General features: G+C 43.9%; 1 protein-coding gene and 1 long non-coding RNA gene across 2 annotated transcripts in view; both read left to right on the forward strand.

The window, feature by feature from the left end:
• Nucleotides 1-10,310, forward strand: part of SIAH2 (siah E3 ubiquitin protein ligase 2) — a 22,148-nt gene extending 11,838 nt beyond the window's left edge. Inside the window, exon 4 of the mRNA XM_011972806.1 lies at nt 8,737-10,310. Within this exon, the coding sequence (XP_011828196.1) occupies nt 8,737-9,294 (558 nt within the window). The 3' untranslated portion in view covers nt 9,295-10,310. The remainder of the gene's footprint in view (nt 1-8,736) is intronic.
• A 2,166-nt stretch (nt 10,311-12,476) lies between these two features.
• On the forward strand, nt 12,477-16,976 carry LOC105534090. The gene is made up of 3 exons (XR_001005209.1): nt 12,477-12,608; nt 14,940-15,117; nt 16,583-16,976. It is a non-coding gene; the product is annotated as an uncharacterized LOC105534090 (long non-coding RNA).
• Nucleotides 16,977-24,144: the final 7,168 nt, after the last annotated feature.

Genomic DNA, 24,144 nt, shown 5'->3' on the forward strand with positions numbered 1-24,144 from the left:
TTCACTGTGTTAGCCAGGATGCTCTCGATCTCCTGACCTCATGATCTGGCCACCTCGGCCTCCCAAAGTGCTGGGATTACAGGCATGAGCCACCGTGTCCGGCCATTTTTTTATCTTGGCTCACTGCAACCTCCGCCTCCCGGGTTCAAGCAACTCTCCTGCCTCAGCCTCCTGACTAGAGGCACATGCTGCCACTCCTGGCTAGTTTCTTTTGTATGGTAGTAGAGATGGGGTTTCACCATGTTGCCCAGGTTGGTCTCGAACTCCTGAGCTCAGGCAACCCGCCTGCCTCAGCCTCCCAAAGTGCTAGGGTTACAGACATGAGCCACCGTGCCAGGCCTGATTATCTCTTCACACTGCCTCACAGCAGAGTTCAGGAATTTACCATTTGAGTTAAGTGAAAATACGCTGAGATTCTTAGAGGAAGGATGCTAGACAGATGCAGGTTGAGTATTATAAATAAGTCACAAGAACAGATTTCACTTTCTCCTCTTTCCCGAGCCTTAACATGATTAACTTGAAGAGTCCACAACTCTTCCACTGTTAAGAATAGTCAAGGAGTAAGTCATAGACAGTTTTATAGACCCACTCATAGGTGACTTGGTAGGCTCCAGGTCACACAGGACTCTGGGTACTTGAGTTCCAATCACAGCTATTCTACCATTGTTGTAAACATATTTTAAGCAAGAGGAACATACAGTCATCAAAAGGTCAGTGGTGCTGATGTTTTCCAGTCTAGGTAAGATCTCAGAAGGGTTATAAACCTTGTCACTGCCAGGCATGGTGGCTCACAGCTATAATCCCAGCATTTTGGGAGACTGAGGTGGGAGGATTGCTTGACGTCAGGAATTCGTGACTACCCTGGCTAACAAAGTGAGACCCCGTCATTTCAACAAAAAAAATTTAAAAACCTTCTCACTCCAAAGACTTATGTAAATAAAATATGTGAAACACGTTCATCAAATGTGACAAAACCATAGTGCCTGAAATCTAAAACAAACATTTCTTCTTACATGATCTCAAAATCTATTGAATTTTTTTAAAATCCTAAGTCCCACAGTAAAACTTCTAATTAAAGTAAAATTAACATGATGGAAAACATTCCCTCTTCAGCAGATACATGTAACATGTATTCATTTATCAACAAATACTAGGTGGGCAAGAAGCAGGCAATGAATCAATAAACCAATAAACAAAATTAGTAGACCCATAAATTAACTGGAAAATAACCTGTGATCATTCAGTGGTCTTTGTGGAGCAGGTAAACATTTTAAATCACAAAACAGCCAGCTTGAGCTGCTAGATGTCCTTTTAAAAGTTTGATGGTTAAAATGTAACTTTTACCATAATGTGGATCTATACTAGGTTTAGCTGCGAACTCCCATTTGTACAAGTCCTAATTATCTGCTAATCATGTGTAATAAATTATACTGTCAGAAATTCATCCTTCCAGTTGAGCTCATATATCTCTTCTTCCCACTTCCAGATTCCCCTCCCAAAAGAAAAAGGGCACTTGGGTAAATTTCATTCCTGGAGTTCATCTTTCAAATGGGTCTAGAACAAAGTGGAGTTTACCTTGGACCACTGAGGGTGGTGAATAATGAAACTACATGCCAAGGCCACAGACTTGTCAGGGACCCGCAAACCTTTAGAAGGATCAGAAGACAATGGAGAATGTATTGTCTTCTATAGGGGCCGAAGAAGTGTCAGTTATCATGACAATTCGTTTCTCATTGCAAAATTGTATTGGTTCACTACAGTCTCAAAGAGCCTCTAGTAAAAGAAAAACTACCAACTTCAGTTGCATTTACATGTAGTTATGTAGCTAAAGGTATATATTCTTTTAAAATAATGATAAAAATTCATTCAACCAATTCTGCATAAATCATTTCTATCCCATAAAGGATAAATATGCTAACTCAGTCCCTGGATTCTTTAGTATGTTTTCATGTATGTATTTTTGAGACAGGGTGTCTGTCATTCTGTTACCCAGGCTGGAGGGCAGTGGTGTAATCATGGCTCACTGCGCCTTGACATCCCAGGCTCAAGCAATCCTCTCACATTTGCCCTCCAAGTAGCTGGGACTACATGTGTGCACCACAAGGCCTGGCTATTTTTTTTTTTTTTTCATTTTTATAGAGATAGGGGTCTTCCTATGTTGCCCGGGCTAGTCTTGAACTCCTGGGCTCAAGCAATTCCTTCATCTCAGCCTCCCAGAGTGCTGGAATTACAGGCTTGAACCACTTTGCCTGGCCATGTTTTTATTTTGATATGATTTCAAACTTACACAGCCGTTGCAATAATAGCATAAAAAAATTCCCTTACAGCCTCTATCCAGATTCACCTGTTATTTCCTTTTTGCTCCAGTTGCTTTATCATTTGTGCTGTCTCTGCTCATACATATTTTTTAACCATTTGAATGTAAATTGCAGCCATCTTGTCCCTTTACCCCTAAATACCTCATTGTGTTTCATCTAAAATCATTTTCTTATATAATCATAGCACAGTTATCAAAATCAGGAAATTTGACACACAGCAGATCCTGTTATCTAATCCACAGTCCATATTCAAATTACAGCTTTTGCCCCAGTAATGTCCTTTATAGGAATTTTGGTTTCTCATTCTAGGGTTATGCATCGCACTTAGCCGTCAGTGTGCATTCTGTGATCATTACAACTTAGGTTGAAAGAAAGTGCCATTTGCTTTTGTTCACTCCAAGACAAGGTCATTTCTTAGATTTAATTCCAAAGTTGATGAGCATCAATAACAAAATGTCGACTGTGGTTTGTTCTTCTTGAGACATTCTCATTTGAGGTGCTGGCAGGTATTTTGCTAATAATTTCAGCTGTTTCCTAGGAGGTAAGCTGATTTAAGCAGTGTGGTTACCTCACAGACATGCTTCTGCTGTGGAGCACATGCTCCTCCCATTGAGTAGATTGTTGATTGTTGGGTTCAGTAAATCATTCTTGAATTGCATGGAATCAGATTTAATTAAATAGCTTAAGTGACTTGTTCTAAACCAATCACAGCATCCATGACCTTCACTATCACCAGGGCTAAGAAGGCTTATTTTGCGTGTATACTCATTTCATAAGTAAACATAATGTGACTGTGTTCGTTAGGTAAATAATAGGTGTCTTGTGTTTGACTGTGTGCGGACATATCTTGTTGTGTATATTTGTGTGTGAAGGGGTTTCTCTGCTGAAAAGGGAAAAACCCTGCCTAAATTCCAACTTAAATACAACCTTCAAAACCCACACCCAGGAAAAGAATGGGAACTATTTGCTGCTTTCTGCAAAGACCTAAAACTGAGGGTCCGGATTACACATTGCATCTCAATGGCAGAACACATTTGCACAAGGCTTTTGAGTCACTGCAACATGAAAAGTTTCTAAAGAGAAGTCAGAAATGGGATTTCAACATCTCTTTGTTTCTCATTCTGCTGGGCCATCATCTACCTCTGTTTTTTTTTTTTTTTCTTCCGAGATGGCATTTTGCTCTTGTTGCCCAGGCTGGAGTACAATGGCACAACCTTGGCTCCCTGCAACCTCTGCCTCCCAGGTTCAAGTGATTCTCCTGCTTCAGCCTCCTGAGTAGCTGGGACTACAGGTGCCCACCACCACACCCGGCTAATTTTTTTTTTTTTTTTTTTGTATTTTCGGTAGAGACAGGGTTTCACCATGTTGGCCAGGCTGGTCTAGAACCCCTGATTTCAGGTGATCCACCCGACTCGGCCTCCCAAAGTGCTAGGATTACAGAAGTGAGCCGTCACGCCCAGTCCTATTTCCCTATTTTCTTCTTTAGTTTTCAGGGTGTGTGTGTGTGTGTGTGTGTGTGTGTGTGTGTGTGTGTGTTTTCTTTAGAGAGGTTTACTTAAAACTAATTCCCCCTGGGGAAAATGAGCACATATTTCCCTAAGGAGAAATCTCATTTATAGCTGTGGGCTTGTCCCAGGAGACACAGGCAGCCCTCTGCAAACCAGCCCAAGAGCCTTCTCTCAGTAACAAGAGGGTACAGCTAAGAATCAGATGTCTAAAGGAAAGCCCTCCCCAGCCTAAACGCACAAGTCCTTGACCTTTTCACATGTTGTGGAGCAAGCCCTAGCTAGAGTGTGAAGTGAGACCTCAGGACTTTCTTGCCAGATCCCAGAGAAGGCTGGGAGGGCCTAATGGCTGGTCACTGCTTTGTGATATGCTGCTGCCTTATTCCTCAGGGAGTGGCACTTTCAGGTCTGTTTTTCTCTCCTTGCAAACCAAAGAAGTTAATATTAGAACCTGCTTCCAAAAGCAGTGTATCTGTGGACTCTGGGTTTTATGTGTGTTGGGTTGGGAGCCAGGGCTGAAGGCAGACGTAAATTATTTGTTTAGTTTTCTCAAAATATTGATTCTTTGACTCCTGAGCTGTTCTGTGCAGTGAAAGAACCCTGGAGGGGCAGCCTGGGAATACAGGGTTCTGCCCCTTGTGAAGCCACAAATGACCACAGGGCCCTGACCAGTCAGCCACACTCTGGGAGCATCCAGCTTCTAGTGGGTAAAACGGGCAGAACGGGCTCCCTGGTCTAACTCCATGCTTTGCTAGCGATCATGTTCTGGTTGTGTGGCAGGGCTGGCATTCCTGAGTTGCCCTGGTAGTGCTCATTGGGTGGGGCAGTGACCCACTGGACCTGCTGGCATGGGCCCCTCCTTGCAACTGTGATTGTGGCTGCCTGGAAGCCAGGTTTTGTCATTCTTGAGAATTGGAATGAGTGGTTCTCATCAGAGTTAGTGGTGCTCCACTGGGGCCATTTTGCCCCCTAGGAGACATTTGGCCATGCCTGGAGACCTGGAGACATTTTTGGTTGTCAGAACTGAGGGGCAGGGGGTGGTTACTATTGGCATCTACAGTGCACAGCACAGCCCCCACAACAACGAATTATCAGGTCCAGAATGTCAATAGCACCACTGTAGAGAAACTCAAAATAAACTCCATTGTCAAGAAAGTCCCTGACCTTTAGGTAGGTTGGTTGTTTTTTGAGACGGAGTCTCACTCTGTCGCCCAGGCTGCAATGCAGTGGCACGATCTCAGCTCACTGCAACCTCCGCCTCCTGGGTTCAAGTTATTCTCCTGCCTCAGCCTTCCAAGTAGCTGGGATTACAGGTGCATGCCACCACACCCGCTATTTTTTGGTAGTGACAGGGTTTCACCATATTGTCAAGGCTAGTCTTGAACTTCTGACCTCAAGTGATCCACCTGCCTCAGCCTCCCTAAGTGCTGGGATTAGAGGTGTGAGCCACCGCACCTGGCCTCCTTTAGGTTTTATCCCCTCTGTTTCCTCCACTCACCCTGTGCTAGAACCAGATGGAACAACTCCAACCACAATCCACTTGTCTACAGTAAAGCTTTCCTTACCCTGTCCTCCTCATCCTGTCCCACCTTGAAATCACCTGTTGCCCTCCTGGTCTTCCTTTATGCAGTTGTTAAATTTATCATATGGTCTTTCTCAACTGGAAACACCACAAGGGCAGGATCCACAGCTGATCCCTTCTGTGTGCTCTAGGATAGAGGTTCTCAGCCCTGGAAACCCTTAGAAACCCTTGGAGCTCTTCAAGAAAGCACAAGCCCAGGCCAGACGCAGTGGCTCAAGCCTGTAATCCCAGCACTTTGGGAGGCCAAGGCGGGTGGATCACAAGGTCAGGAGATCGAGACCATCCTGGCTAACATGGTGAAACCCTGTCTCTACTAAATATACAAAAATTAGCCAGGTGTGGTGGTGGGCGCCTGTAGTCCCAGCCACTCGGGAGGCTGAGGCAGGAGAATGGCATGAACACGGGAGGCGGAGTTTGCAGTGAGCCGATATCGTGCCACTGCGCTCCAGCCTGGGCGACAGAGCAAGACTCTGTCTCACAGAAAAAAAAGAAGAGAAAAAAGAAAACACAAGCCCAAGGCCAGGGGCCAGTGAGGCTTGGCTTTGCTGCTCAGAAGCACCTAGACAGTTTTACATACAGTCTTGGGGAATTCACAAAGCCCTGAAGCCCCTCCCTCGGATCCCTGGATGAGAGCCCCTGATGAAAGTGGCAGAGCACCCATGGTGCTCTGCATGCCATTCCAGAATAATGCCAAGACTGCTTGAAGTATGAAATGTGTGTGTGTGTGTGTGTGTGTGTGTGTGTGTGTGTGTAGGGGGTTAAAGTTTAGACTTTAGTCATCATAAAAGTGGCACCAGTGGTTATGAAGACATGAACCTTACCCATGATGGAAAGAGAAGGAATAGAATGCCATGAAATTTCTGCTTGTTTAGTAAAAGCAGAGTAAGCACCTAAGGCTTTAAAACTATTTATTTAAGTTAATAGAGGATGTAGCAAGATCCTTATGAAAAAACATGAGATCGTTGTCCACACAAATGCAAAGTAATGCCTTTTCTATATGTGCAGTTTGGGGAGGTTCCCTGTTCTGTATATTTGGGTGAAAAGAAGTGTTGAATATGTGACTTGTAAGGCAAACCAAATAATTCAGAGTATAAATACTCCTACTCGAGTGGGGAAAGTTATAAAATGACTGCCAGATGATAAATATTTGCTGTAAATGTTGAGTTCGTCATGAATGAGGAGTGGTTTGGGGCTTTGGGCAGAGGTGCAGGTGGTACCTTTCTGGGTACCACTGGCCAAAGTTCATCTCATTCCTGGGATTATACCTGGGTGGCTATGGGGAATAGTTCGTTTTGAAACCTCTTCAGATATTGAGAGCTTGTTTCGAGAATCTGCCAGGCTTTGGGCTAGTTCTTGCTATTTTTACTGTGTGTGTGTGTGTGTGTGTGTGTGTGTGTGTGTTTTATTTTTTTAAACTCTGGACAAAAATGTCTCACCCATCACTCACAAAAGAACATTAGGAGGCTCTGTATTCCTAGCCACACCCTAGATTTAAAACACAGTTAATAGGGATTTGTTTTTCAGGCCTTATAAAGTAAGGAGCACAAAGTATAAATACGCATGAATTTGTTTCTCCTGAGTGAGTTTTTTTACACCCAGGCTTTAAAAATTAGTTCAGAGTTTTAAAAGATGAACAAACAATTCCTATGGGCAAAGGAAGTAACAGTGAAACATTTCTGCCAATTTCTGTTGAATATCATAATCCGCTTAGGCATGGCGAAGTGAGGGTTGGAGGATGAGCTGCATTTCTTTCTTTAAGCCACTCTCCTTTCCGATTAGGGGAGACTAATCCCCCTGAGAGTAGAGACTGTCATCTTTGCTTCGGAATCCTCTGAGTGACTGTAACTTAGCGTCTTGTATGGAGAAGGCACATAGTGCATACTATCTGCTTGTTGCTAGTGATAAATTCACCTATAAAGGTTGGAATTTGACCGACTTCAAGTTTAAAAGGGGGATTATTCCATAAAGCAGGGTAGGGAAAAGCAAAAACAGCAGTGGTGGGTTTTTTTTTTTTTTTTAGCAACTGGACATAGCGTCTTAGAAAAATGACCTGGCCCTGCCCTTATTTGGTGCCTTCATGTCTCGGTGGAGCAGGGAATCCAAGTGTGGTAAGCCAGACAGTCCCCTGCCATTCTGTGCTCCAGGGGTATAAGGCTGACACCTAGTTTCACCCGAAAAGGTGATTCAGGCTTCTTAATTCTTTACAGAACCACAGCTTAGTACTCAGGGCAGGTGTCACTCTGTGGGCTGATTCTCCATCTGGTATCTAGGAATTAACACTGTCATCCTGTGAGAGTCAGGAGCAGAAGTTCAGTTCCTCTTGGTGTGGTCTTTTGCCACGGCAGGTATGATTTATCCATTAGGAATGTCAACCCAAGTGCAAGGGAGAAAAAGATTTTGTTCTCCTACCCTATTAAGGCAGTGTCTGAGGGGCAGACCGATCATGTCAACAAACTCGTCTAGTTCTGCTTCCTCCCGGGCCTGTTGTGAGGACCTGACATACCTGGCCATGAAGTGATGTACTCTTGAATCGCAGGAAGTGTTGGGGTTAACGAGCTTTGAGAGGAGGGTTAGGCCTTTCTCATTTTAACCTCCACTAGCCAGAACCAGACTGACCGGCAGTCTTATGAGTTAGTTAAGTAGCTCTTGAATGTGATTTCCTTCCACCCAAAAAATATGGGCAAAGCCCCCCAGAGGGAAGGTCAAAAGGATACAGTGGGGTAATATTTCTAGCAGTATGAAGGGGTCTCCAGGCCTCCGCTGCCCTAGCCTGGTCATGCCAGCAGCAAAGAGCAAGGAACCAAAGGGCAGCCTTCCCCACGGCCTGCCTGCCAGTCACCAGTTTGAGCCAGGAAGCAGTGTAGGGGGACAATAGAATTATACTGTTGTTCATATTGTCTGTATGTGAAAACTAATCTGGGGATAATATAATAATCCTTGCCCAACCCCATCCCCACCCCCAAGCAATTGAATTCTTTAAAAAACAGCTTCACCAAAAATATGAGGAAGACCAGATTTTACAGGGCTTACTCAACAATTTTGAGATGTGCATAGTAAGAGAACTTTAGTTCTCATCCTTTTGACAGCAGAACAGGGGGCATGGAAAACAGCATATTTCTGATTCAGGAAAAGACCCTTGATTTTATGCATGACAGCATTGATGATGAGTAGAGACTGAGACTTTTAGTCTTGAATATTTCACTTGTTTTGAGCAAAAGTAGTTAAGACCAGTTTAAGCCCAGGAAAAGGGAGTAGTTAAGTACTCATAGAGGGTTGAAGCAATAGAAGTTTTGAGAAGGCCCAATGGCTCAATGCATTTCTTTCTCTGCAGTATGCCACCACGGGCTGTTCCCTGACCCTGCACCATACGGAGAAACCAGAACATGAAGACATCTGTGAATACCGTCCCTACTCCTGCCCTTGTCCTGGTGCCTCCTGCAAGTGGCAGGGGTCCCTGGAAGCTGTGATGTCCCATCTCATGCATGCCCACAAGAGCATTACCACCCTCCAAGGAGAAGACATCGTCTTTCTAGCTACAGACATTAACTTGCCAGGGGCTGTCGACTGGGTGATGATGCAGTCATGTTTTGGCCATCACTTCATGCTGGTGCTGGAGAAACAAGAGAAGTACGAAGGCCACCAGCAGTTTTTTGCCATCGTCCTGCTCATTGGCACCCGCAAGCAAGCTGAGAACTTTGCCTATAGACTGGAGTTGAATGGGAACCGGCGGAGATTGACCTGGGAGGCCACACCCCGGTCGATTCATGACGGTGTGGCTGCGGCCATCATGAACAGCGACTGCCTTGTTTTCGACACAGCCATAGCACACCTTTTTGCAGATAATGGGAACCTTGGAATCAATGTGACTATTTCTACATGTTGTCCATGATGTGACTTTCGTAAACCATCAAAATTATTTGGGCATAGTGCTCTATGTTTAATAAAGGTTTTTATAGCTGTTTTATTCCATATGTCTTCACAAGTCAGGACCCACAATTACCCGTGTTTTGTTTGAACAGCAGTTTCCCATCTGGCTTCAACCCAACAAAGTTCATTAACCTGGGATGAATGGGGTTGGCCTGTTGGTAATTTGGAGGCTGTTCTGTGATCTAAAACACCTCTTATTAAATTGTATTTACTCCCTAAACAACACTTGACAGGCTGTTGCACAGGGCTTCTATAGATCAGTGTGTCAGGAATGGGAGGCCCCTTCCTGCCTGCCTTCGCGTATTGGTCCCTTGACATTGACAAAAGCACAGTGACTGTCAGCAGATTCCTTTACTTTTGTTTGTGGGATGTAGGAATTGTTTTAATGCATTTTAAACAGTGTTTCTCAAATAGGATGGCTGGCTAATAGACACTGAATCACCCGGAGTGCTTATCTTAAAATTGCAGATTTAGGGAGCCTGCCAATTTAACAGTCTCATCAGGTGATTCTTTTCAGCAGTAATGTTTGAGAATTACTGGGTTAAATTGTGGGAAAGGGTCCAGATTTTAAAGGTGCTTTAAGGTTGCCCTCTGCCGATACTGTTTGTCTTTCTACTGTTTCATCCCCTAACCTCCCCCAACCCTCAAATTAAAACTAGAACTATAGATCCACATGCACACACGCCTGAGATTTGGTCACTCACCTATGTTTTGGGTGGATTGCCTAGGAAAGCAAGTCATATGGCCATTGATAGTTCTCATGTAATTAGTTTTGCTCACCACTAGTACAGATGACCCGTTTACACATGGCTTCCCTCGGAAGCCCTCGTCGACAGTAGCTGGTGCGAAAGACGAGGTCAGTAGAGTTGGAAAAGCTTTATAACCGGTGTGTCATATGCTTGCTATTTAAAGCTGTGTGTTGATTTTGTTTTTCTGCCACATTCACTAGTTTTTTAATAAATATTTTCCAAAAATGGATGTTGTGCTTCATTTCCCTAATTGAATAACGGGTATTTATTGAGCATCTACTGTGTACAAGTGCAGTGAACCTTCATCACTACATCTGGGGTTGGAACTTTCACTGTTTCCACTGTGGAAACAGTCATTGGGCCAAGTCATGGCGCGGGTCCATGACAGCACTGGGGTCCGGGCTCATGTGTCTGAACCACTGAATGTCAGTGCTGCAGGTCTCCTCCCAGGGCTGTCGTTTCTATCTGATGGTGCCAGCAGCTGTGCAAGAAGAGGATTGCTCCTGCTTTACAGAGTCAGAAGGAAGACGCTTGGCCAGTGCTGACATCCAGAGTGCTAGGGTTGATCCATGGTGACCCACTGCCTCAGTCCCAACCCTAAACTCTCAAAAGAATTCAGAGGATTAGGGCCAAATGCTCAGCAAGGATTGAAGGCTGCTTACTTCAGTGTCCCAGTTTGTTTTTGTTGTTGTTGTTGTTTTTGTTTTTGAGACGGAGGCTAGAGTGCAATGGCGTGATCTCAGCTCACTGCAACCTCTGCCTCTGGGTTCAAGCAATTCTCCTGCCTCAGCCTCCCGAGTAACTGGGCCTAGAGGCCTATGCCACCCCACCCGGCTAATCGTCGTATTTTTAGTAGAGATGAGGTTTCACCATGTTGGCCAGAACTCCTGACCTCAAGTGATCCACTTGCCTCAGCCTCCCAAAGTGCTGAGATTAAGGCGTGAGCCACCATACCTGGCCCTCAGTATCCCAATTTAATTAGCATACTACCAAGTGGAGGTGATGGCTTTGGAGTTCACTGTTTTTTAAGTGAGATACAGTGCTGAGTTTTTAGCTAGCATAGGGCTCTGGCATTTAAAGAATTGCTAAAGTAACCTCTTCTAGGCTGTTCTTCAAATAAAAGTGAAAAACAGTGCCCTGCACAAAAGTAGGGGTTTGCAACATTTGTGGTGAATGAACGAAAACCACAAGTCTTATCACTAAGAAAGTCACATTTCAAGTCAGTATACAGGGGGACCTGTGAAGGTGAAACTAGGATCCAGGAGCAGGTGAACTTTGACCCTCAGGACCAGAGCCAGTCCAGATATGGCCTCCAGGGACCTCACTGCACCCACGCAAGGTGCAGCGTGCATACACTGGCCAAGCTTGGCAGCATCACTGCATGTTCACAGCTTACCCTCTTGTTACGTGTGATAGAGGAATCAGGACTGCTTGGTTAACAGTGCATAAAAGGCAAAACTATAAACAAAAGACATGAAGAAGGAGAAAGTGGACATGAGTTACTCCAAAAGTACAAAAAGACTTTTAGCCCAAAGAGGTAAAGTGATGAGCCAGCAGCCACACAGTGCACTAGTGGCAGCACTGGTTCTAGAATTCAGGCTTCTTGGTTCCCCATGCAAACTTGCTCCTAGAACTTAACAAATGAAAAAGTTGTAGGCAACGCAACTCTGAACTTTTATTTTCCAGAGTTACGTAGTTCCCTTTCATCTCTGTCACTGGAAATCTGTAAACTTAACCTTTACTCTTGACTTTCTTGAAACTGTGCATTTTCTACCAGAAAATAAAAATCCCCAGGTTATTCCCTGTTTTAACAGGAAGTGAAAATAGCAAAAAAAGATTATGTAAAGTGAAATGTCTTTTTATACAGTTCCAATTGCAAATGCAATTTAAAACATGATGAGTACATTCCTTGGCTTGTTGCTTTAAAAAAAAAAAGTGAGAGAAAAAAAAAAGAAAAGCAATGATAGGCATTTGTCAAAACTCATCACATGGTCCACTTAAGTACCATATTTTTAAAAATAAGAATATTTTATCTTTCGTGTCCTAGTTCAATATTCTAATTTGATAATCTGGTGATTAAACGATGGTTGATTAAGCCTGTGTCTTATGACACATGAGTCATTCTAAAGAAAAAAGGGTTCTCAAAATACCTTGGGAGAAAATGTTAACAGTCATTAATTCTGGGTGCCTAGAACCTGGGTGTATGTTATATTATTAATTGCATTGTTCTATGTTTTTAGTTTTTAAAAAAAAAAAAAACCAACCTTGAGATCAGGGGTTCCCAATATTCTTGTAAGGAGGAATTGGTCTTGGTTTCCCTGAATCCAGAAGACTTAAAGGATTGAGACAGCGAAGTTCTTAGAGGGAACTGTCCAGGGGATTATGGGATACTTCAGAGAAGAGGCACCGAAGCATCAACCATCTTGGAACTCTGCCAACTAGAACCTCAGACTCAACTGACACATCCAAACTAATGGCCGAGTGTCTTTTAGCAGCATCAAGCAACTCCCTTACAATACCACCCAAAGTAATTTTCCTGAAGAAATTCTCCTTGTATGTAACTTCATTCAGGTTCTTGGGGCTTGCCAAGTAGCCAGCAATGTGACCTTAACTTGGTCAGTTGACCTCTCTGGTCCTAAATTTCCTAATCTGCAACATTTGAAGGTTTATTTTCTAAATGTTTTTACTTTAGTACTAATTTCTGTGAGATAATCAAGCTATTCAATGTTAGGTTGAGGTACGTAAATCATTCCTGCCGGCCTGTGTACGAGGTGGTTCTGGTATCACTGTGGCCCAGCATGTGTCTGTCTGTCAGCGTTGGCAGGCGAGTCATGCTCCAGCTACCTCTCAGATTCCCATGGTTTAGAGCTAGGGGTGGTGCCTGGGTAGAGGGACCAGTTTTGCTTTGTGGCTCTCACTTGAGGGGCCTGTGGCCTTGACCCTTCCTGATTCATGCAGACTGTGCTTGAAAGTATGATTCTAATTTCACTGACCTGTGAAAGGGAGGCAAGAGCGCTTAAAGGGAGAAATCTAATTCCCTGTATTATTAAACCTTCTACTAATTTGAAGCTTAAAATCTCTTATTTGTGAATATCATTAATGTGTCTTGGAGTCTTCAAATGACAAGCAGAAAGGACTTTGATCCCACTGACACCAACACCCACCACCACTACCATTTTACAGAATAAACAAGACCTACAGAGGGAAATGCACTGGCCCCAAACCACACTGCTGATGAGAATTTTCTGTGATGATGACATGGTGTCTTCTGTATTGAGTAAAAGGGAAAAAAATTACAAAACAGCTTAAAGTACAAGCCAACATTTTACCATGACTAAAGGAAGGGGCTCCCAGTCTTGATTCCCCATTTCCATTGCCACCATCTGGGCCAGGACCACTGACAGGGCTCCTAACTGTTTGTCCTCCTTCTTCCTGCCTGCTCCAATCTATTCTACACATAGGCAACTAGAGGCTCTTTTGACATGAAAATCAGTGGCATCACAGCTCTTCAACATTCTCTTGTGGTGCACCCTGTTTTTTTCCTTCATGGCACCACATTTGCGATTACATATTTTTGTTGTTGTTGTTCAGCGCCTGCCACTCCTTGACAACCTGCAGGGTAACACAGACAATGAAGTCCCCGGCACCTAGGCACCCAATTAATATCTGAATGAATAAATAACTACTAACAGGCTAGTGTAAGAGCAGCATTAAAGTCAACACTTTAAGAGTTAAGGTTTTCTGTTTTTGTACCAAAAGTCCCTGGGGAAATTACGCAAGTAGGCAGGGAACAGAGATGGGGAGATAATCGAACAATCCAGAGAAAGGAAGAAACAAAGGGTTTCTCTGCCCCCGTCATCCTCCAGGCAAGGTCACAGATGCTGGTTTGAAGGTTCTGAGCCTTGAAATTTTTTGTCATGGAGTCACCTGACATTCAGATCAAAGGCCGACTCCGCTCTATGTTTGATGATCCTTGCAGCAAGCACAGATCAAGGTTCCCAAGACCTGCAGCAACTGGATTACAAGATTAGATCAATTTGCAAAGTCCACCAAGATCACAGCAGTTGCCATCCGTTAGGTACCTATTGCGTGCAAAGTGCTTTGTCTGTATTAACCCATTTAAGCCTCTCAATAAAGGAAGTGTTTATTATCCCCATTTCAGAGTTGAAGAAATGAAGGCTCAGAGAGATGAAGTAATTTGCCTACACTCACACAGCTGGTAAGAAACAGAATTGGAATATGAACCCATTGCGGAGTCCATGCCCCTTCACCATATCACAGGATCCATCATTATTCTTGTTTGGCTTTCACATATTTTGACCACCGGCAAAAATATTGCTTATTTGTAACAGATAAAGATGAACAAGATGGAGGGGTGCAGGATGCTTGGTGAATCGGAACATACCACCTGTGCTTTGGAACTACCTTACCCACTGTCATGGCATGCTAGAAGGGGATGGAGACCTAGAAATGGTTCAGACCCTCACTAGTTAAAGTGTGGTCCGTGCACCAGTGGCGTCAGCATCACCTGGGAACTTGTTAGAAATGCAGCATCTTAGGCTCCACCCCAGACCTCCTGACCAGAATCCCCATTTTAACACAGTATGCAGGTGATGTGGATGCATGTTCAAGTTTGGGAAGCACTGGTCGGACCAAAGGTAATCACCCCACATGTCCTTTAGAATCATGTGGGGAACTTTAAAGAATGCCAGAACCTAAGTTAGAATTCTTGGCAGTAAAGCTGAGCTTCTGTGTGCTTTTTAAAGCTTCCCAGAAGGGACTAGCACACAGTCAGGGTTGAGAACCTCTGACCCAGTCCAACCTCACTGCCTTATTTTCTCTTGTATTTCTCATCCAGCCACTGAGACAAGTGAAGTGACCTGTCAACACTGTAGATTGAATAACCAGGGAAGGCTGAGGAATGCAAGTGAATGTAAAAACCACCTGGAGGGAAGGAAGCATTGCAGCAAGAAAGGAACAGCAAGTGCAGAGGCCTGAGGCAGAACCAGCGGGGAAAATGCTTTGAGGTGAGGCAGGTAAGGAGCTACAGCCTTGCCCTGTGAGGCCAGCTAGGGGTCTGGGTTTCTTTCCAGGTACAATGGGAGGCCACTGGAGAGTTTCAAGGAGCATGGATTATGGGATTCGGGGCGAGCTGTAGGTGCTCAATTGAAAAAACAAAACAAAAACAATGATTGTAAAGGGCAGGAATGGAAGCATTTTGGAAGCTATTGCATTTCACCCAGTGAAACATGATTATGGCTTGGACAGAGTGAGCAAAGGTGAAGATTAACAGAAATGGGCAGATTTGGGCTATGTTTTCAAGATAGAGTTAACAGGAGTTGCTAAAAAGTTGGATGGGTGGGAGAGGTATGATGATTATAGGAATAAGAAAAGAGAGAATCAAGGATGATCACTCCTAGGCTTTCATCCTGAGTACATGGGTAAAAAGTTCCATGTATTGGGGCAGAGACTGGTGAAGGAGCCAGCATAGGGCAGAAATCTAGAGAGACACATGGCTGAAGACATCAACCAGAGAGTTGTTTGAATGAGCTTGGAGCTCTGAGGGAAGGCCAGGATGGAAATACCGAAATGTGTGCACCATCACTGTATGTATGGTGTTTAAGCTGTCGGGTGGAAGTGAGAAGACCCGGGGGTTTGGGCAATGGAGGGAGGTGCATACAGACAGAAAAGAGGGTGGGACTCAGGCCTATCTCCTGGGACTGCCAACCTTTTAGAGGTCACATGAGGAACCACAGCCTGGAAATGAGGCTGGATAGAAGGAGTGGCCATCAAGATGAGGGGAACTCCTAGAGAATACAGCATCACAGGACCCTGGGAAAAAAATCTGACTCAAGTTGAACAGAGGAGTCAGCTGTTGAGAAGACAATCGAGGTCGTGGTGAGGTGTCAAGAGCAGTCTCATGGCGTGGAGAAGACAGAAACCCAGAGTAGAGCAGGTGCGGGAGAGAACAGGGCATGGGTGAGGAGAGGAGGCAGGAGCTACAGTTAGAGAGCTATAGACAAGGAGCGATAGACCAGGCTTTTAAGAAGTTCTGCAGAGAAGACGTAGAGAAATGAAGCAGTTGCTGCAAGAGAACAGCGGGATCGATGAAATATTTTTATTTTGCGTTTTAAAAATTGGAGCCACTAGAGCATGGCACTGTGCCAATGGGAAGGATCCAGAAGAGAGAGTGAAATGGATGATGTGGAGAAGGCGGCAATCACAGCAGGGGCAAAGTAATCAGAAAGACAAGCTTCTGGGCAGATTACTTACTTATGCAGTAGAGATGGTCAGGAAGCAGCCACTATTGAAATAGAGAGAGGTGGGAAAAAAATTATGCCGACAAGCAAGGGTTGAAGCAAACTATGTTTAGAAGGCCCTGGTGAGCGAGTCTGTGTATATCCAGCCCTGAACAGGAGAAAGGCACTGGCTGCAGCTCAGCCTAGAACATCCCAGGCGTCTGAGAGGTTTACACCTCAGCAAGCTGTGGTGTTTTTCTAGGCTCCATGAAAACGTGGATGAAACATTCCTGAGGACCGTCCAACACCATTTTCCTGAGAGACAAGCTGTAAGTGCTGTTGTAGTTACAGATCCGAGTCCCTGGTACATTGATATCAAGTAAGGGCTCCTGCAGCTCAGAAGGCAGTTTCCATTACACTGGACAAGAGTGTGGCTGCCTGAGTCCTAGAATTGCAGTGGCTTCTGCTGACAATGTGAGGAGTAGCTGCCCCGTCCAGAGTGTGGCCCTGCGTGCTGCCCCCTCCCCTGGAGGGACTGCAGAGAACAGCTTGGAGCGTGCCCTTCCCTTTCCCTTATCTCACCCGCTATGCTAATGCTGCTCATCCTTCAAGATCCCAGTTGTTCCTCCTCAATTCAATACAAACTAATCAACTGCCCTGGGCTTAGTCCTGTACTTTCTATCCTTGATATGGTTTAATTTTCACAAAACACCTTGAGGTGGGTATTATCACTCCCATTAACAAAGAATAAGGTGGGGGCTCAGATAGGCTAAGTAACTTGCCCAAAGTCACACAGCTTGTAAGCAGTGAAAATGGGATTTACACTCAGGAATGTAGCCCTTCCAACAGCCCTGCTGCCTGCAAAAGTGACTCAGATATGGACTTTACAGTCTAGCAGAAGTCTGAAAGCATCAAACAAAGAGGCAACTTACAGTAGCATGAAATATGCAACCACCACTATATCAACTGTGTTTGCAAAGCAAGTTAAGTCAAGGACATACAAATTGCTATGGATTTCAAAGGAAGATTGGAAAAGGCTTCTTGGAGGAAACAGTGCATGCATTGGACCTCGGGTGTTGGGTAGGATTTTGCAAGGCTGAGGTACTTAGGAGGATGTGCCAAGAGAGCAGCCGCTTCTGGACCAAGACCAATCCACTCAATGCCTAATTCCAGCCTTGTCCACCACCCATTCACTTCGCAGGGCTTTTCATCTCTCACACTTCCTTTGTCCCTACGTTCTCGATATCCACACCAGGTCAGACACGTAGAAGGTGCCGAGTGAATATTAGAGTTCAGCAGCGTCCTGCCTGGTCCCTATTTCTAATCTATCCTTTAACCCATCCTCATACTAGCTAAATTTCAGGACAAACCCTGCCCACAATAAAAACTACTTCTTCTAGGGAATTTGCCCTGCCCATAGTTCCTGGAACACTACATGCAAACCCCCCACTAATCCACACACGCACAAACTCATAAGGCAGGCCTCAGGTGATAAGACCTTACCCAGGCCAGCAGTTCATTGGCTGAGCAGCCACCAGTCAGATTCTCTTGAGACAGTCAAAGACAGTCAGTGGTGTGTACCAGAGTCACACAACCCTGGAAAGTCGGCACACTAGCAAAGGAAAAGCCTTGACGTGACAGCAAGAGGCCCCAAGGGGTGGAGGGAGCAGCCACCACCGCCCACCCTCCCAGGTCCTAATCCCTCCCCAGGGAGCCCAGCAACACTCCATCTCCTGCTTTGAGGCATCTTGGAGACAGCCTGCTGTGCCTTCACAATTCTTCTTATCACTTTTTTTCAATTTTAGACCGTATTTATTCACTCCCACCATCAAAATTGAAGAAAGTAACACACAAAGTTTCTCCCTCCTTCTAATTTTGCTTAATTTTATGATTATTGCTGTCAAGATGTAGAACTTTTTTTTTTTCTTTTGAGATGGAGCCTCTCTCTATTGCCCAGGCTGGGGTGCAGTGGCACCATCTCTGCTCACTGCAACCTCCGCCTCCGGGGTTCAAGCGATTCTCCTGCCTCAGTCTCCGAGTAGCTGGAATTACAGGCGCATGCCACCACGCCCAGCTAATTTTTGTATTTTTAGTAAATACGGGGTTTCACCATGTTGGCCAGGGTAGTCTTGAACTCCTGACCTCAAGCAATCCACCCACCTCAGTCTCCCATATTGCTGAGATTACAGGCGTGAACCACTGCACCCAGCCAAGATGTATAACTTTTAAAAAACATTTTATTAAGTAAATTTTCAAAAGGAAGGAGAAAAATGTAATGAATTTGATGTGTTAGCACCAACTTCAACCATTACCAACGCTTGGCCAGCTGTGCTTCATCTATATCCTCACCTACATCCACACGTGGATTTCTTTGAATCAAATCCCAGGCATCATGTTATTTCATCTGTATATGTTTCAGTACAGAATATCTAAAGATTAGGACTTTGAAACATACAATACTGTTTTTACATCTATAAAAACTATAAAATTTAATATAATCAAATATACAGTCAGAGGTCACATTTCTCTGGTTGATATACAGTCTGTTTGGACTGGGATACACATATAAGATCCTTACATTGCTACTGATAAAATGCTTATGTCTCTTTTAATCTACAGAGTCTCCCTCCATCTCTTTTCCTTTCTTGAAATTATTTATTGAAGAACCCAGGGTTCCTATAGCAGAGTTTTCTATAGTCTCATTGCAACCCCAGAATATCATTTGATCAGATTCAGATTTGATTTTTCTTTTTACAAGACTGCTTCAAACCAACCAGGGAACTGTTGGGGGCAGCGGGGGAAGACGACTGCTTCATAGGTGATGGTGGTGATGTGTACATCTATAACACAAAGGACAATGCCTGTTGCTCTCTTCCTCTAACTCCGTCTTTGTCTCTTTTAGTGATATTATCAGCCATTGATGGCTCATATTCACTTATTAGGAATTACAGAATGATCTTTCCAATCTATCATTCCTTCTTTATTAACTGGAAAACTTCTATAGTGACAAAGTCCCTCTTTTCAACTATTTGTTTACCCTAAGGTACATTTTGCAAGGGAAAGATAACATAAATGCCTGATTATTTTCCTTTATCAGTTTTCAAAACAATGGGGTAGTTTTTTAGCATCCTCCAAAAATAAAACCAATGAAGTAACATTTTAAAAATATATCGGGCAGGCCAGGCATGGTGGCTCATGCCTGTAATTCCAGCAGTTTGAGAGGCTGAGGTGGCAGATCATGTGAGGTCAGGAATTCGAGACCAGCCTGGCAAACATGGTGAAAACTCGTCTCCACCAAAAATACAAAAATTAGCCGGGTATGGTGGTGCATGCCTGTAGTCCCAGATACTTGGGAGGCTGAGGCAGGAGAATTCGTTTGAACCTGGGAGACGGAGGTTGCAGTGAGCCGAGATCACACCACTGCACTCCAGCCGGGTGACAGAGCAAGACCCTGTCTCAAAAAATAAAAATCATTATGTCTCTCTCGAAAAAGAATATCATTATGAATTCATGGATTTAAACATTTTTATGTATTTCAATTCATTGCCATTATTATCCTTGTTGATATTAATACCATTCCATCTTGGCCTGACAAATGCATATTCAGCTTGGTTCCTGTGTGCTTTTGACATGACCACAAATAGCCTTTGATGTTCCAGACTCATCTTGTTCTTTCCCTGCCCTCAACATGTAATCAATGAAGTCTTCAAGGAACCTCGATTTCTTTAGTGTGAAACAATGATTCAAGACCACAGTCTAGGCAGTAGGAGCCCCCTTTATCCAAACTTGAGCCAGTTTGAATGGATTTTCCACCTCAGAGCTGAATAGATGTTGACTAGAATTCTCAATGTTTCCACCAAAATAAGTTATGAAAGAAGCAAATCTGGTCACACAAACCTAATTTAATCTCTTCCCTTTTTTAGACAACGGTGCCAAGATATTCGATGGAGAAAGAATAATTGTTTCAACAAATGGTGCTGGGACAACTGGATATTCACATGCAAAAGAATGAAGTTGGATCCATGCCTCATGCATATGTGTGTGTGTGTGTGTGTGTGTATAAATTTATATGACAGACACTGTCCTTTGTGTTATAGATGTACACATCACCACCATCAGCTATGAAGCAGTCAGGGTTTTTTCCCCAATAGTTCCCTGGTTAGTTTGAAGCAGTCTTGTAAAAAGGAAAATCAAATCTGAATCTGAGCAGATTATATTCTGGGGCTGTAATGAGACTATAGGAAACTCTGCTATGGGGAATCTGGGTTCTTCAATAAATAATTTCAAGAAAGGAAAAGAGATAGAAGGAGAATCTATAGATTAAAAGAGACATAGGCATTTCATCAGAGGCAATGTAAGAATGTTTCTATTACATATTATATATTCATTCATTCATTTATCCAACACACATATACACATACTGCTTCCCTACACGATGCCAGGTACTATTCCACACACAAAGGATCCAGCAAAATGTACAAAAATTCTAGCCCTTGGCTGGGCACGGTGGCTCATACCTGTAATCTCAGCATTCTAGGAGCCAAGGCTGGCAGGTCACTTGAAGCCAAGAGTTTAAGACCAGCCTGGCCAACATGGTGAAACCCAGTGTCAATTAAAACTACAAAAAAATAAAAAAATTAGCTGAGTGTGGTGGTGCATGCCTGTCCCATCTACTCAGGAGGCTAAGGCACAAAAATTGCTTGAACCCGGGAGGTGGAGGTTGCAATGAGCCGAGATTTCACCACTGCAACTCCAACCTGGGTGACAGAGTGAGACACTGTCTTAAAAACGAAATAAAATAAACAAAAAACTTCTGGCCTTTGTGTTGTTTACATTCTCATGGAGAGAAGAAGGCAATAAACAAAACATATACAAAGATTTTATACAGTATAATACATTGAAGATAGTCAATGCTATGGAGAAAAATAAAGCAGGGAAAAGGGGTGGTCAGTAGGGGAACAGGGGAGAGGAGGGATCGCAGTTATAAACAGAGTGATATTTCAGCAAATGTTTGACGGAGGTGAGGGAACGAAACGTGCAGCTAATTGGAGGAAAAACATTCTAGGCAGGGGAAATAGCAAGTGCAAAGGCCCTGAGGTGTGCATGCCTTGTGTGTTCGAGGAATATCCAGGGAGTGGAGTCTGGGGAAAGCAAGTAGGAGCTGAGGTGAGAAAGTGCGAGGAGAGACAAACTCTGCTATTTTATTGGAGCAGACCACAGCGGCATGTTTACATCTAAAAAGAGCAGAAATTATTCTGGATGATGACTCCACAAGGGGAATGTATGCAGCTTGCCTGGTTTAAGATAAGGGTCATAATCAGTGGCACACGGGAGCCGGCACGTACCAACTTGCAACAGTCAAATGTTTAGGAACCTTGAGAGCCAGTTGATAAACACAGCTGTTAGTAAAAATTAAATTCTGGCTTTATAATTAAGTAAGTTATATTTAATAGTATTATATTTAACAATACATATTTAACAGTAGCAGTATTTGGTACTTAGAAAGTGGTAAAGGCAACAAATTGGGGCTTGATTTATTATTTGTTGTCTAGACTTAGGAAAATGACGAAGAAAATGTTAATAATAGAGCTTTAACTTAGAATCATGTCATACTTGGAACCATTACATTGCAAATAGGACAAAAAGTTAAAGAAATACTTTTCTAGCAGTCAAAAACTATTGCCCAAGTCAACAAAAAAGTCACTCACATCATTGATGACACTGATGAACTAGTGAAATGTCAACAAACATCTGAAAGTTAAGGTTCCTTCATTTTAATCTTACTGGTATCAGCCAGCATTTATGTCATAACTACTTGTTTGTCAATATCAACCACAGGTTGGCATACAATATATGCCAAGGGTTCAGCAAAAAGCAATGAAAACATTCTAAGGGAATCAATAGGCTAGATGGAATTTAGAATACTGTATAATTTCTTATTATTTGTACATTGGGTGCTACAATTCCTTTATATCAGTAAGATTTATCTGACACTTGCATGTGTTTAAAAAAAACATTTAATTTCTGGAGTGCCAGTTATTAAACATTTACCAGTACACCTCTGGCTACAATCTGATCAAATCCAATTTTACGTATCTTAGAGCCCAGACAGATAGAGGAGAGAGAGGCCTCTCAAGGAAGCGAAGCAATTAAAAGGAATGGAGTTACTTCAAAATCATTCTGCTCTAGAATTCAGAGTCAGCTAGGCTGGAGACCAACAATTCCTTTGTGTTTATATTTATGATACCTTCTATTTACAGTAGGTGATTCTAGCTCTCCATTTATGGTAGTGATACAGTTTCCCTTTCAAGTAAACTTGTTTAAATTACCAAAAAACACAATTTCGAGAAAAATGTTAAGTAAATGATAATACAGGAAATACACGGAAGTGGTAAAAATTCAAATGGTGACCTGCAATGTCTACACTGGGAAACACTAGCTCAGTGATTAAGAACTCAGGCTGGCTGGGCACAGTGGCTCACGCCTGTACGCGCCACTGTACTCAAGCCTAGGCAATAGAACAAGACTTCCCCTCAAAAAATAAAAGAACTCAGGCTTTCAAGCCATATCTGGGCTCAAATTCAGACACTCCTAATTACCATTACCTTTGTGAATTCATTGGCCTCAGCGTCCTTGTCCATAAAACAGGGACGCTGCCAACTCCACAGGGTTGCAATGAGTTGTGAGATACAGGGAAGCCCAGAGCCTGGCACAAATGGGAGTTGACGAAAGAGGGGCTCGAGGGAGGAGCCTCATCTGGGGCCTGGCCTCCTCAGCCCAAAACAGGCAACACCTTCAAATTCCTCTCTGACGTGTACAAAATGTAAATATTAACAAGCACACACACGCAACAGCAGGACGCACTGCTCCCTGACTCAGCATTCTCCCCTACGGCCCTAAGTGCTTCCCTCTCCTATCTGCTGGAGTAGCAGGTTCTCAGGGGTTCCTTAAACCTCAACAGAGCCCTCAGATCAGTCCCTGGTTCTGCTGGGCACTCCGATTATAAAGAGGAAAAGGCTTCTGCCCTGCCCCAGAGAGCCCTTCCCAGCTAGAGCAGGAGACTGGTAAACAAAGTAGAGCTGGTAAACAGAGTACCTGATGATGACCACGGGAATGGCATGGTCCCCTAAGTCTCCTTCGGAGCTCCCATTGCTCTTCTCTGTCAGGAATTTTTTTTTTTTTTTTTTTTTTTTTTTTTTTTTTTTGAGATGAAGCGTCACTCTTGTCGTCCAGGCTGGAGTGCAGTGGCGCTATCCAGCTTACTGCAACCTCAGTCTCCTGGGTTCAAGTGATTCTCCTGCCTCAGCGTCCTGGGTAGCTGGGATGACAGGTGCCTGCCACCACGCCCAGCTAATTTTTGTATTTTTAGTAGAGACGGGGGTTTCGCCATGTTGGCCAGGCTGGTCTCAAACTCCTGACCTCAAGTGATCTGCCCGCCTCTGCCTCCCGAAGTGCTGGGATTTCAGGCATGAGCCACTGCACCCAGCCTTCTTTGTTCCACCATTCTTTGTCCCTTCATCTGACCTATACCTTTGTAAATAGTCTCTCACCCTCTCTCTCCTCAGTTACCCAACTGGGTGTCCTGCCCAGACCCAGACCACTACCTGCTTACAGAGTGCTTCACATGCATCAGCAGGCCCTTCTCCGCATCTTATGTCCATTAACTCATTTAAGCATCAAAACAACCCTATGAAGCAGATACCAGGAACAGCCCAGTTTACAAGTGAGGAAACTGAGACACAGAGTACTCAGTTACTTACTCAAGTTTACATGGTGGGAAGTAGCGGGGCCAGGCAGTGTCTCTGCTGACCCTACTCCGTGTTA

The sequence above is a fragment of the Mandrillus leucophaeus genome, unplaced genomic scaffold (genome assembly GCF_000951045.1).
Source record: "Mandrillus leucophaeus isolate KB7577 unplaced genomic scaffold, Mleu.le_1.0 Scaffold130, whole genome shotgun sequence".
Lineage (NCBI taxonomy): Eukaryota > Metazoa > Chordata > Mammalia > Primates > Cercopithecidae > Mandrillus > Mandrillus leucophaeus.